The sequence below is a fragment of the Coloeus monedula genome, assembly GCF_965178545.1.
Source record: "Coloeus monedula genome assembly, chromosome: 19".
Classification (NCBI taxonomy): Eukaryota; Metazoa; Chordata; class Aves; order Passeriformes; family Corvidae; genus Coloeus; species Coloeus monedula.
Window position 1 is genome coordinate 1,045,084 of NC_138799.1, and position 12,881 is coordinate 1,057,964.

General features: G+C 45.3%; 1 protein-coding gene across 1 annotated transcript in view; it reads left to right on the plus strand.

Moving 5' to 3' along the window:
- Positions 1-12,881, plus strand: part of MYH10 (myosin heavy chain 10) — a 91,714-nt gene that overhangs the window by 31,900 nt on the left and 46,933 nt on the right. Inside the window, exons 4-5 of the mRNA XM_082294149.1 lie at positions 1,120-1,147; positions 10,817-10,919. Coding sequence (XP_082150275.1) covers positions 1,120-1,147; positions 10,817-10,919 — 131 coding nt within the window. The remainder of the gene's footprint in view (positions 1-1,119; positions 1,148-10,816; positions 10,920-12,881) is intronic.

Below are 12,881 nucleotides of genomic sequence, written 5' to 3' on the forward strand. Positions count from 1 at the left end.
AAACTAATATTTCAGTTTTCCTGCACTCATTCCGCTGTTTGTTACCCTTCAGGAGGGATTTTTGGAGCTCACATCTGCTTGCAAGACACAGTCACAGGCTGCAGGATTCACGTTCTGCCCCTGGTAAAGCGCAGCCCACTGCAGCTGCTCTGCACAGCACGCCAGGGGATCACTCCTAGTTCTTAGTATTTTTGAACAACGGGTTCAAAGTGCAACTGACTGCATGTTTTTAACATTTTTCAGCCAGAAAGCACCTCCATTTTTTGTCATAGTTGGTGTTAATGCAGTCTAAAACTTGCCAGGGGTGGCATCTTTGCCTCAGCCTGTGGTGGCAGCGTGCAGGAGGAGCATCTGCCTGCTCTGAAAGACTTGAACTGGAATGTTTTACTTGCTGCAGGTATATTTGGATGTTTTGATGATATAATTTTTAATATGGTGCTGAAATATATTCTGTGGAGCTCTTGCCATGATGAAATAGCCCTTGCAGGCTGTGTCTGACCTTCAGGAGTTCTTCTCAAAGATCGTGAGCACAGCTCTGCGTGGCACAGAAGTGCTGAGCCACAGTGCTGCAGCATTTGGGTTTCCCTGGATGTCCTTTGGACAAGGTTTGCATGAATAAGCTGAATTGTGGGAGCTCTTCAGGCCTGTGTGTTCATTTAAAAAAGGAAACAAAAAGCTGTGGAGGAAAGCACTTGTTTGCAGGAGAGGGCAGTGCTCTTTCCAAGTGTGTGGTTGTCAGGGTTGTGTGCTTGAAACTGTTTTCTCCTCACATGAGGTTTTAAATTCTTTATGCGAACAGAATAAGAAGTGTAAGTCCACTTTAGCTGAAAATATATTCAAAAACCTTACTGTGGATGATTAATAAATTGAACCAGAATTTTGACTTCATTATCTGAAATGGCAAGACTTTTAGGAACTTCTAAGCTGTTGTTTGAGGGGTGTGTGCATGTGAACTGGGGGTATTATTAAAGGGATATTATTAAAATTACTTCAGAGTGTCCTTAGAATTGTTAAACTGAAAAAATGAATATTAAAAATATTACATTAAAAGAAACTGTATTGCAAATCACAGAACAGTGTAAACAAACCCCTGTAACCATGTTTGTTCTTGTTTTGCAGACCGTGAGGACCAATCAATTCTCTGCACGTGAGTGACTGCTTTTCATTTGGGCACTTTTGGGGATCTGTATTGTGAGAGGGGGCTTTGGTACAGCTGTGGGAGTCAAATCTTGGTCTTTAATCTTGACAGGCAGTGGGAAAAGATGTAGCATGAAGTGATATTTAATATGGGGATATGGTCTTTTAATACTGTAATTCACATTACTGCGTTTTCTGGGCATGTGCTGCTTAAGAAATGTAATTTAAAAATGGCAGTGAAGAGTTGTGCATCTGATCCAAAAGCTTTAAGAAGTTCCCATCTCGGCAGTGCTGTGCTGTAACTGCTCAGTGGGAAATGCCTGGGGGGAGACAAGAGCCAAAAGTGGGTCTGGAGACCCTGAGCAGCAGCTCAGCGTTGGGTGTGCCTCAAGGGGAGATCTCTGAGGACGGTGACACGAAGGTTCCCTTTTACCTGAACTCCCTTTTCCCCTCAAGAGCAAACTTCTTCTTAGCTGAGTTTTCCTGGGATCTGGAACTGCAGTGCTTGGGGAGCCAGAACAGAAGCAGGATTTCAGCTTGTGAGCCTCCTGAGCTGCTCTGTGCTTGGACTGCAGTTGGAAGGGGTGATCCAGCTTCCTTCCCTCTCCCCCACGGACTGTGTGTTCCTGCAGCTTCCTGTGCTGGCGCTGGGAGTTGCAGCCGGTGGGATAAGGATTCCCTGCGTGCTCAGAGAGCGAGGCTGCTCAAACCCAGCCCTGCACAAAATGGTGCTTTTCACCTTCAGTCCCCTGGGCCAGCCCTCCGTGTGCCAGCCTGAAGGTGCGAGGTGCAGGAGGGAAACTGTCCCTGCTGAGAGCAGCCTGGGGCTCAGGATGGTTCGTCTGTGTTGGGAACCACACCTTGGCTCTGTCCTGGAGCTGCCTGCAGGGACCAGGCCTGGGTGGAACACAGCGTGCTCAGGTGTCTGAGGGAGAGGGGCAGGTACAGTGCTTGGGTGCCCCTCTGCTGGGTGCCACTGTGTTGGGAGGATCCTGCTGCCTGGAATAGCTCAGTGGGGAGACCAACTGCTGGAAGGAGTCCTGGGTTTAGTGTCCTTCTTGACATGAAGGGATTCAATTCTCCATCTTCTGCTTCCTACAGAAGTGTCTTAACTCTCAGAGTCTCTACAGGAGTCAGGGTGGATCCTTTCAAGCCATGCTTTCTCCAGCTATGGATACCATGAATACAAGATTCTCAGGGTCTAAGGACACAGAAGCAAAGAGAGTTCTGTACTTAAGATAAAAGCTGATCCAGTTAATTCAGGCTTGGCTAGGTCTGTGGTTCCTGCTCCTAGCAGGACTTCTGTTTTCATGTGATCGCTATTTCATGTGCCATGCACAAAGCAGCCCTCAAAGCAGGGATGGGATCCCAGAGTGAGAAGAAACGCTTTGTTCTCGTGTGTTTGTGGATGCTTTGGCAGCGTGTGCTTGCCCCAGGTGAATGTTTTGAAGTAGCTTCATGTTTTGTGTCTGTGCATGAACTTCACTCTCCTTTGCATGGTCAGCTGAGCTGCAAGGTTGGAGTGGCAGTGCTGCAGGAGTTGGTGAATGTCCAATCTGCTCATTTCCAAGTTGGAAAGCCTCTAAGCTCTCCTGCCTTCAACTTTGTCATCACCTCGCCTCTAAGGTTCCCATGAGCTTTTGATCCTTCTGTACTGAGTGGACAATTGATCCCTGTTTTGTATCTGGTACAGAGCATGGAATTCGTGCATCTTGGGCTGGGTTCTGGGTGGCTGGGCTTGGCTCTGCCTTGCATTGCTGCTTCTGGTGAAGAGGTAAATTGTGTGTCCCCCTTCATGCCCCTGGTTTTGCAGGTCCTAGACTAAGGCAGGCATAAATGAAATGCAAGGAGAGTGTCTTAACCACACTGGAAGGGGTTTCAGAAACTCCTGTGGCACTTCATAAGGCTCATCTTCTCATCCCAAACTTGCTGTCTCAGGTCCTGGATTACCTGATTGACCCTGATGTTTACTAAAGCTGGCAGCCCTCAGAATACTTTTTCATTTCTCCAGTAGGAGTGGTTCAGGGTAGCTAATGGGGAAAAAAACACCCTTTGAGTGGACAGTTGTGGCGTGCCTGTCATTTCCCTGTCTCTGACTGCCTGGACCGGAATTGTCTGCAGACAAAGCTCTCCCACTTCTTGCTGAAGGTCTGTCTGCTTTGCATCTTCACCTGTCTTCCCTTGCCTCTATTGATGAAGTTTCCTGGCTTTTTTACCTCTCATGGCCTTTAGAGGAGGAGCAGTCACTTCTCCAGTAATGGTATTTGAAGGACACCAGGGCTCTGCATCCAGCCCCCTTTTCCTCTTGGCAGACAGCAGTGCTGCTTTTGGGGCAATTCCTAAGTCTGGGATCGGTGCTGTGACAAGCCTTTGGGTTCTTGGTCTTCAGAGATTGTCTCTGCAGTTTTCCAGGTGCCTTCCTTTGGTTCTTAGTGAATGTCCTATCCATTTGTACTTACCTTGGAAAGCTTCAAACACTCTGGTCTCCAATTTTGTTGTTGCCTCACCTGCAAGATGAACGTAAGCTTTTGATCTTCTGAACTCAATAGAGAACTGAATGCTGATTTGAATGTGGCACACATGGCATTTTCATCCTTGGCATGAGAGTGTGTAATTAAATCTGGGGTTGAGGCAGTTCCATTGTCTTCTCCCATGCAGATCTTTAGGAAACACCAGTTTGTTTCCCCAAAAAGGCCTGCACTCCTGCAATCATTATTCTAGTAAATAACAAGCTCTGTGAGGAAGGTGAGTGCAGGTCGATCTTCTTGAGGAGTCCACTTTGCTGAGAGTTCTCTTAATTTTTTTCTCTCTGCAAGCTGTGCTGAAGGATGAGCTGTGTTTCACTGAGATGCTGCAGGAACAGGCTTTTACCTCAGTAGCTGCACAGATGGTTCTCCAAGCATGTCTCTCATAACATCTCATTGTTTTGAAGGCAGTGGGGTTACCTGGAGGTTTCCTGTCTCAGCTTCATCACCTGCTAATGTTCCATCAGGAGTTCTGCATAAACTGGTGTTTTTAAAGTCAGTAATATTTTCCCAAAGTCAAATGTACCAAGGAGGTTAAAAAAAGCCTCCACCAAACTGTGCTGCTGCATCCTCTGGCTGCAAAACACCTTGTCCTGACATGGAATCTGGTTCTTAGGAGGGGATTGCTGGGACTGGCAGCTGCTCTGGCTGTCCTGCGCTTCTCCAATCCAGACTTGATGACAGATGCCTTCCTGCTCTTGCTGTAGACAGCAGGTGTCTCTGAGCATGAAGTGCTGTGCTGTCTTGCTCTCTTTGTTACCTTCTTTTCTCTCCCCTTTCCACTCCCCACCTTTTAAGCACCCATATTTAGACAATTGTGTTGTTGCAGGGACTGTCTCCAGGGCGTGACTGGGAGTTAGTGGTGTGTAACATGCACTGACTCCCTTGCTTCTGGTTTTTATCTTGGTTCATAGTGGCACCTCCCCTTCCCCGTCTGTTTGTGTGAGTTGGGGAGTACTGAGCCCAGGAAGAAACTTGTAGAATAAACTTCTTATGGATAGGCTTTTCTCAGAGTGAACCAAAAGTCCTTTTCCCATATCTGGAGGCCTCTGCTGTTCCATGGCATCCCCCTGATTTCCTCAGGAGCAGTGATGGGATTTCTGATGTGCCCTTTGGCCTTTCACCAACTGAAAAACCCAAATATGGCCAGAGACAGGAACATTTACAGCTCCCAAATCCCTTGGACAATCCATGGGTGAGAGCCAGATTATTGCTTGGCTAAAGATGAGATGGGAGGAGCTGAACAAACAGTAATGGTGAGAATTTCTTCTTAGCTTTGAAGTTGGATGGTTTAATCTTGGGCTGCTAACCACTAACAGATGGTGAGAAAGGCTGCTGGAGCTCTCCTCTGCTTGGGAGTTTAGTTCATCCAGCTTTTCAACGAAAAGCAAACGAGCAGCCCTCAAAACCAGCACTTTTCTGGTAAGCTGGGCTTAACCAACGTGCATCTCATCACTCCCCCTTGACTGGAGTGCAAATGAAAGTTTATTTTGGACTTTGCCTGTAAATTCTTAGTTTGCTGAAAAGAAAGGAAAATATGTGGAGTTCCAGAAACGTCATTTTCCTCCTAGCTTATAAGTAATACATATATATATAACATAAGTTCTATATATATCTATAAAGGCAGTAGCTTTCAGCCTGTGTTGACTCAGCATCCATCAGTGATTTGTACAGAGCTGTGATGCCAACACTGCAACATTCCCAGATCTTCCCGCACATTTTCCCATTTCTGTGGGATGTGAAGTTGTGCTGAAGAGCTTTTCAGGGCGGGTTTTGGTTGTTTTTTTTTCTTGGAGAAGCTCCAGCTGCTATTTTATGAAGTTTTGGTGTTTCTCTGCTTGCTGAGCATGCCAGGCTGATGACCAAGATGAAGAAATTTGTGTTGTGGTAATTAGGAATTTGGGAAATACTCAAGAAAGTCAACTCTGAAAATGTGCTGCACTGCACTTTCAGAGCCAGTGCGTTCTGAAGTGGAGACTCTTACCACAGCCTTCTGCTATTCCCCAAACTGGGCCTGGGCCTGATAAAGAGGTGTTTAGCAGATGCTTGCAGCCCTACAAGGATATCTAATCTGAACTGGCTTCCGTAGGAGTGATGGGGTGTGGAGAGAATAGAGGCTGCTTATTAAAGGCCAACACCAGCAAATACCAAACATTTTTGTATACAACCCCTGGCTGGAGTCCAGCTGGTAACATTCCCTAGGCAAGTGGTGTGGAGATGATGTGAAGCATCAGGAGGCAAAGGAAGCAACTCTAAAGCAGCCACGTAAATAGTAAAGCCAATTAATGACACTTTTCCAAACTATCAGTTATACCTCTTGCAGAAAATAAGCCAGGTGATTAAGACACCCTTTAATTACAGGTCTTGTCTGTAAATATCTGTTAATTTGTAACTGGCAGATGATCTGCTCAGTTGTGCCTGAGAATAAGTGTCTCCTCTGTTCTTTGCAACTGCTGTTGTGACAGGGACAAAAGGCCATTGTTGGGGCTCTTACATAGGCAGTTACTTTCTCCTCCAAACAATTTAAGTGCATATTTCCATATTTCCATGGTTTGGGGCCTTCTCTAAGTGGCTGCTTCCATGGAAGGAGGCCCTGCTGGCCAGGGGAGCTGTGAGCAGCAGGTTGGGTTCTGTGTGCTGGGAACTTGCCCAGGTGCCAAGGGAGTGGTGCCACTTCTTCACAGGAGGACCCTCTGCTGCCACATGAACTTCTCATCCCAGAGCTTGTTCCTGATCAGGAAGGATAGAACCAGCCTGAAATTCCTGGGGCAGACAAAAGGCTTGAGTGATCCAGGCATCCAAAATGCAAAATCCTGACTTGTTTGGGTTAGCTTTTCAGGAATTTAAATCACAGAGATGATCTCCAACTGCATCTGACCATCCTAACACATTCCACATCTTCAGGAATATTGTTAGTCTGCAGACTGTGCCCAGGCAGCGAGACAAAGAAAAGCTGTCTTTGAACTGCAGAGCTTCCTTTGGACGTGGGGGTTTGTGTCCCTCTGCCCTGTGCTGCTCGGGCACTTTGTACCTTCTGGGAAGCCTCTGCTCATGGAGTTCATGGCTCTCTGGGGAAGTGGGCTGGAAGGGGGCCAGTCTGTGCAGTGGACCTTCAGTAAACAACTTTAAACTCATCTGACTTCCCTAAAGTCCATAAAGCATTTCCCAGGTCAGGGAGAGGTGGTGGCCCTGCCACGCCGGGTGCTGTCACTGTCACAAGATGTGTGAATGCCTCAAAGCTGCTGGACAGCAAGGAAAGCAACTGTTCCCTCTGGGAATAGGTCCCTTGGGAGGGGCACTTGACCTGTTCCTGGAATAACACCTGCAGCTGGAAGTGGTGCTGTGGGGAGAGGCTCCCACCCCTGCTTGCTGCCTCTTTGCTTTGTCACCCGCGAGTCCTCTCCCTCTCTGTTCTGCCTGTTCTCCAGAGGAGAATCCATTCAGCAGTGGAAGTGCCTTTTGTGCAAGATTTGGGCTCGAGTTGCTCAGGGAAGGAGCTGCAGCTGGTTGAGTCAGTGCCTGGTTTTTGCTAACCAAATTGGAGCTGGGATAAATTTGCCTGGAGAGTTCTCGGCTTTGCTGAAAATGGCACTCCAGCTTTACATTCAAAACCATGTTAAACTTTAAAGTGCTCATGCTGGCTAAACTTTTCCTATTTTAAATGTGCATGAAGCTGCTTCAAAGCAGCAGCTTTGCTGCTCCAGGGAAGAGCACTTGGACATGGGATCCTGCATAAATTCACCAGTGTCTGACTTTGTTTGACCTGTCCCTGGAAGGTGGCTTCCAAGGGAGAGATCCCTCAGTTAAGGGATGGAATAACCTTGTAATTCCAACTATAGCTAAGGAGGGTTTGCTTCCTTGGGAGCACTGTTAGGCACAGCCCAAGGCTGGAGCTGAGTGTTTCCATTCAGCCCCATAAGGTTTGGATTCTACCAGTGGAGCTGAGCCTGAAATGAAGGAGGTGAAATAAAGAGCCTCGTGCAGTTTTAGCAGAGCTGCCACTGACTGAGGTAAGGCTGGTTCTCAGCCCAGGGCTTTAGTTGTTTAGTTTATGGTAACAGATTGAGTTGTATTAAAAGAAGGGGTTGAAAAAGTTAAGCGTTAGCTTCGTGATTCCATCCCCATTCCGTGACTATTGTACGTGGTGTTACTCAGAGTTTACCTTTTTTGGGCAGGTTGATAGAGGTAGAAGATTTTAATTTATTTTTATAATCCACGTGTTTGCACTCCTGGGAAAGAACCAAAGTATGCAGATGTCATTATTCCTATAAATGCAAAGGACTTTATCCTAAATCTTCTAATTCTTTCATAGTATGTGGCAGCAGAGCTATTTGACACGATGCTGCAGGAAATATTTGGCATTCTTGTAAGCTCCAGGGAGAGCAGGACTGGGATGATAACATCCGTTAGTGTTGCTTTTGAATGAGGTCTTGCATAAAGACTCTCTAAAATACCCCTCTGTTAGACTTAGAGGGTTTTTAACACAAGGAATGTGTTTCAAGCTGCTGCTTTTCCTGTGCTTGTGCAGCTTTGCTGGTGTGCCTGCAGCTGACTCTTCCAACCCCGTGCTGCCCTTTTCCAAAGCTGCCATCTGAGCTGTGTTTATTGTACCAGCTTCTCTGCACTGTGTGTGTTAGAGGAGATTTCCCTCTTTTAAAATGGAATAAACTTTCTTCTTGGGATTTGACAGAAATGTTTCTCTAGCTTTACAGGCACAGCTAATAGTGCATTCCCAAGCTCTGCTGACAATAAGAACAAATTGTATTGTTTTAAAATGTAAATGTGTATTTTGCTGTGCTTCTTACTTCTCTTACCTGCTGGAATAGTTTTAGCGTTAGCATATTTTAATACACATCTAGAAACAGGCAAAGCTGCTTTTATTATTGCTCAAGGTCATGAATTATGTTAATGTAAACACTGCAGTGAAAGGGAAATGAGAAATAAAGACTTGAGAAGCAAGAATTGGCACCCAATGGTTTGGGGGTTTTTTCCTGCTTATCAGCATTCACATTTGTCGTGTTTGTGGGGACTCTGGGCTGGGTGGAAACGGGATTTTTCATTAAGTCAGAGGGTGTTGTTCCACTTGTAGCGGTCCCAAAGTACACCCAGTTTCTGGGTTTCATACTGATGGTGTCTTGGCAAAAAGGAAACCCAGTTATCCATTAGCCAGTTCTCAGAGTAATCTCCTTTGCAACCAGCTTTTCAGGTAGGACCTTCCAGGTTTTTCCATGCACTGAGCAAAGCCAGCCCAGTCACCAAGTTTGCAGGGAACTCCCCTCTGTCTCTGGAAAGCTCGGAGTAATTGAGTGCAGTGCTTTCTAATCTTTCATATTCTGTGGTATTTCCCAATGATTGTGAGGAGAAATGGACCAAAGTGGTTTTAGACAGACTGATGGAGCTGCTTCCAAAAAGCAGATGCCACCAGTAGAACAGGGGCCCTTGGTTAACCCTCTGGAATTGCAGCCACAGCTGGGTCAGTGAGGCTGTGGAATATCCCACAGCTCAGCTGCAGGACCATTTTGTCCAGGGTTTTCCAGCCAAACCTGGGGCTTGCTGCTGTTCTGTCAGGACAAACAGCAGCTGTTTCACCTGAAGCTCTTGTGAGGAGTCCCACGAGCTGCTGTGAATAAAGGTTCTTGCTCCTGGGTGCAGAAATGCCCATCCTGCTGTCCCTTAGCAGAGGCTGCCCTCTCTTAGGGCCATTCCCCATGGGGTTGCTGTGATTTTGCTGTTGGAAGGTGAGGAGCAATGAGAGTGTTTGAGTCTGTTCTCTCAAAAATCTGGGCTGGTATCAGTATCCTTCCTGTATATGCAGAATTAAAATTCCAAGAGCTCTCTTGCCTCCTTTCTGCAGCTGCTGAGTGCAGTGTGAGGATAGGGATGCTCCTCAGCTCTTATCTGATCTAGAAGTGCAGGTCTGGAGGTACTGAATCCCTAAGGAAATGCAGATTAGCTACCAAACTGGGGTGTACAGCACAGTGGAAAAGGCTGCAAAAGAAGGTGCTTAAATTCCTCTGGTAAATGAACATTTCCATTATAAGTAGCTTAGAGGAGAAATAAGCAGGCAGAGAAAATGTGTGCTTGTTATTCTTACAAAGGAGTTGGCCTCCAAACTGTTAATTTTTGAACAACTGTTGAATGACAGGAGTGCTTCCACTCTTTCCATGCAAATCCCCATAATAAAATCCCTTTCAGCTTCCCACACGTCAGAGCTGCTCGTGGCAGTCGCTGTCTCCCTGGAAATCTTCCTCCAGTGGTTTGCAGCCATTGAGTCCTGCCTAGGGCACACATCCATCCCTCTCGGGGGTGGATGTGTCTGAAGATCAGACCTAGGTTAGAAAAAAAACCCCAAACTGGCATTTTTAGAGCCGTCCTAACATCATTTGTGATTGCAGGGACGTGAACTTGGTCACATTTCCTGCCCTGAGTATCTCCTGTAAACCTCTCCATCAATTCTGTCTAAACATATTCTGCTTTAAATCCACCTCTGGCTTAAAAATGAAATGTGCATGTGCTGTCTTTATTGATCTGTGAACTCTGCCACTCTGCACTGATAAATTCATTTCTTAGTGGTTTCATGTAGCCCCGTGGCATTAAATATATTTTTAACCTAGAAAAGAGTCAGAGACGAGCAGTGGAAAGAATCTCTTGTTTAAAGTGTGTTTTACTGCACTGTATTTCTGCCTTCTGTTTCCCTTAACTTGGAAATTCCCATCACCAAATCCTGGTATATAAAGTATATTCAAATCATGCTAAGTGTAAAAGTGTGTATATAGATATCTATCTCATGATTTAAAAATAAAAGTGTATCTGCACCCTGAAAAATTCTGTCTGCAGTGATCAGGGCAGGGGACAAGTGTTTCATGTTACCTTGGGTAGCAAAGGAGTTCAGGCATGAAGCCAAAAGCTCTTAATCAAACTGATGTTACACCTTGTATCAACATCTTAATGCTCAGGGGATCTTTAGGATGAAGGAAGGATTTTAAACAAATACCTTGTGGTTCCCTGCAACATCCCTGCTGTTGGGTTTAGGGGGTCAGTGAAGATCTGCTGCACGGGCAGGGCCATAAATGGGATGAAGTGAGGGGCTGGAAACAAAGATTGCTGAGTTGTTGAAGATGAATTTTGAGGAAAATGTCTGCCCTGTTTTGCAGAGGTGAATCTGGTGCCGGGAAGACTGAGAACACTAAGAAGGTTATTCAGTACCTTGCTCATGTTGCTTCCTCCCATAAAGGAAGAAAGGACCATAATATTCCTGTAAGTTGGGATATTTTCTCATTTGTTTATTGCTCTTTTTGCAAACAGCCATCTTTGCATTTGAAAAAAAGACTTTTTTTTTATTAAAGATAAACTGTAATATAATTGTGTAATTTTGTCTCAACCATTATTTTCTCTTTAGCAGTGGCTGAAATGAGCAGTTACACCAAAACTTCTAATCCATGTCAGCTGCTTAATTTCTGTTGTGAAATTAAAGGCTTTATACAAATAAAAGCAAAGCTTTCTGATGCAATAAACCCCATTTTCCAAAAAAATTCGATCAACCCAGGCAATTCTAACTGAATTTAGTTCCCACTGGATGCAGTTTTTAGTACTATATTTGTGAAGAAGCTTTCTATGCCTTCAAAAATTAACTTGTGAATGGGAAAAATCATCCATCTTAAAAACTGCTGTAGACTTGCTGTATCTAGAAGCTGGCATCTAATTAAAAGCTCAGATTTTGTTACACTGTAAACAAGTGAGTATATACTTTTATATCTGAGAATATTGGTTTTTTTGGTAGCTTGAAACTTATTTATATAGAAGTTTCTGATTTATATAGAAGTTTCTTTAGATTTCCTGCCAGGCTTCAACATTTGCACTGAATTTTTAGTGATTGTTTGCTTTTAAAAAACAGGAATGCGTTTGAATATTTGTTGTTATGGGCACTTGGATCTCATTGCAGTGAAATATTAATTCAGCTTTGCTACAAACAGTGTCTAACTGTAATCAAAACTGGCATGTGCCTGGTTTTCCAGTGGTAATCCAGGTGCCTGTGGTGGCTGGAGCCTTCAAGCTACATTATCTTATGGAATTCTAGAATTAGAGACGTACAGAATTACAGCAAAGACCTCTAAGATCAAGTCCAGCCTTTGCCCAATACCCCATTGCCACCAAACCATCCCATGAAGTGTCACTTCCACTCATTTTCTGAGCCCCTCTGGGGGTGCTGGTTCCATCACCTCCCTGGCAGCCTGTTCCAATGTTCAACCACTCTGTCAGTGAAGAAATTGCTCCTCATACCCAACCCGAACCTCCTCTGGTACAACTTGAGGCCATTTCCCCCCTGTAGCAGCTACAACTTCTGTAAATTTAGTGCGGCTTACGTGAATTCATATTAAGACATTCCTGAATGTGCCAAGGCTCAAACATGTAGGAACACGAGATGACTTTTGACCAGTCTGTGAAGGGAAAAAAAGTCAAGGATTTGAAGTGGGAGAGAAGGAAAGGTTGCAGGTAGATTTGGAGAAATCTAGTGAAGTGTATGGGGAAACTTCAATTCTTGCTTTAATCAAGAGCAAATAATGTGAGTCTGTGCTTTGATACTCAGACTGGTGCTGCTTTATCACACAGAACAGATGAAAATTTGTCTCTGTAAGTGTTCCCTGAGCAGCCTGAGAGTGCTGCACTTGTGGGCTGCAGGTGGCAGGAGGAGGTTTCTCAGGACTGGAGGCTCAGGGCTGTGTTCATGGCTCTGCCCCGTGTGTTGGGAGGTGGTGGCTCTGGGGGCACTGTTTGGGACATCATCCATCAGAACTGGTTTTCTGTGGAGGTTTTGATTTATGAATATTCTTGGCTTTATCACTAGGCAGCCTTCAACAAACCCAGTATTTTTTAAGTTTCTACAGAAGCAAAATTGCCCACAGGTTTTTGGAGAGGAGGGAATTGTGCAGGGTTTGCACCAAGTATTTCTAAATGTACTGTTGATAACTTGGAATACCTCGGGCTGAGAGACGCTTCTGGAAGCCTCTTGTCCAGACACCTTTCAAAATGTACCTTCCTTCAAAGGGAGATTGCATTGCCCAAGCCCTTGTAAAGCTGAGTTTTGAAAATCTTGAGGGATGGAGATGATGCAACTCCTCAGGGAGCCTGTGAAGGCACAGGACAGAAAGGGGAAAGCTGAGATGTGGAGCACAATAGGGGTAGGGGAGTCCCCTGAATAATCTTGGATCGTGCCCTTCA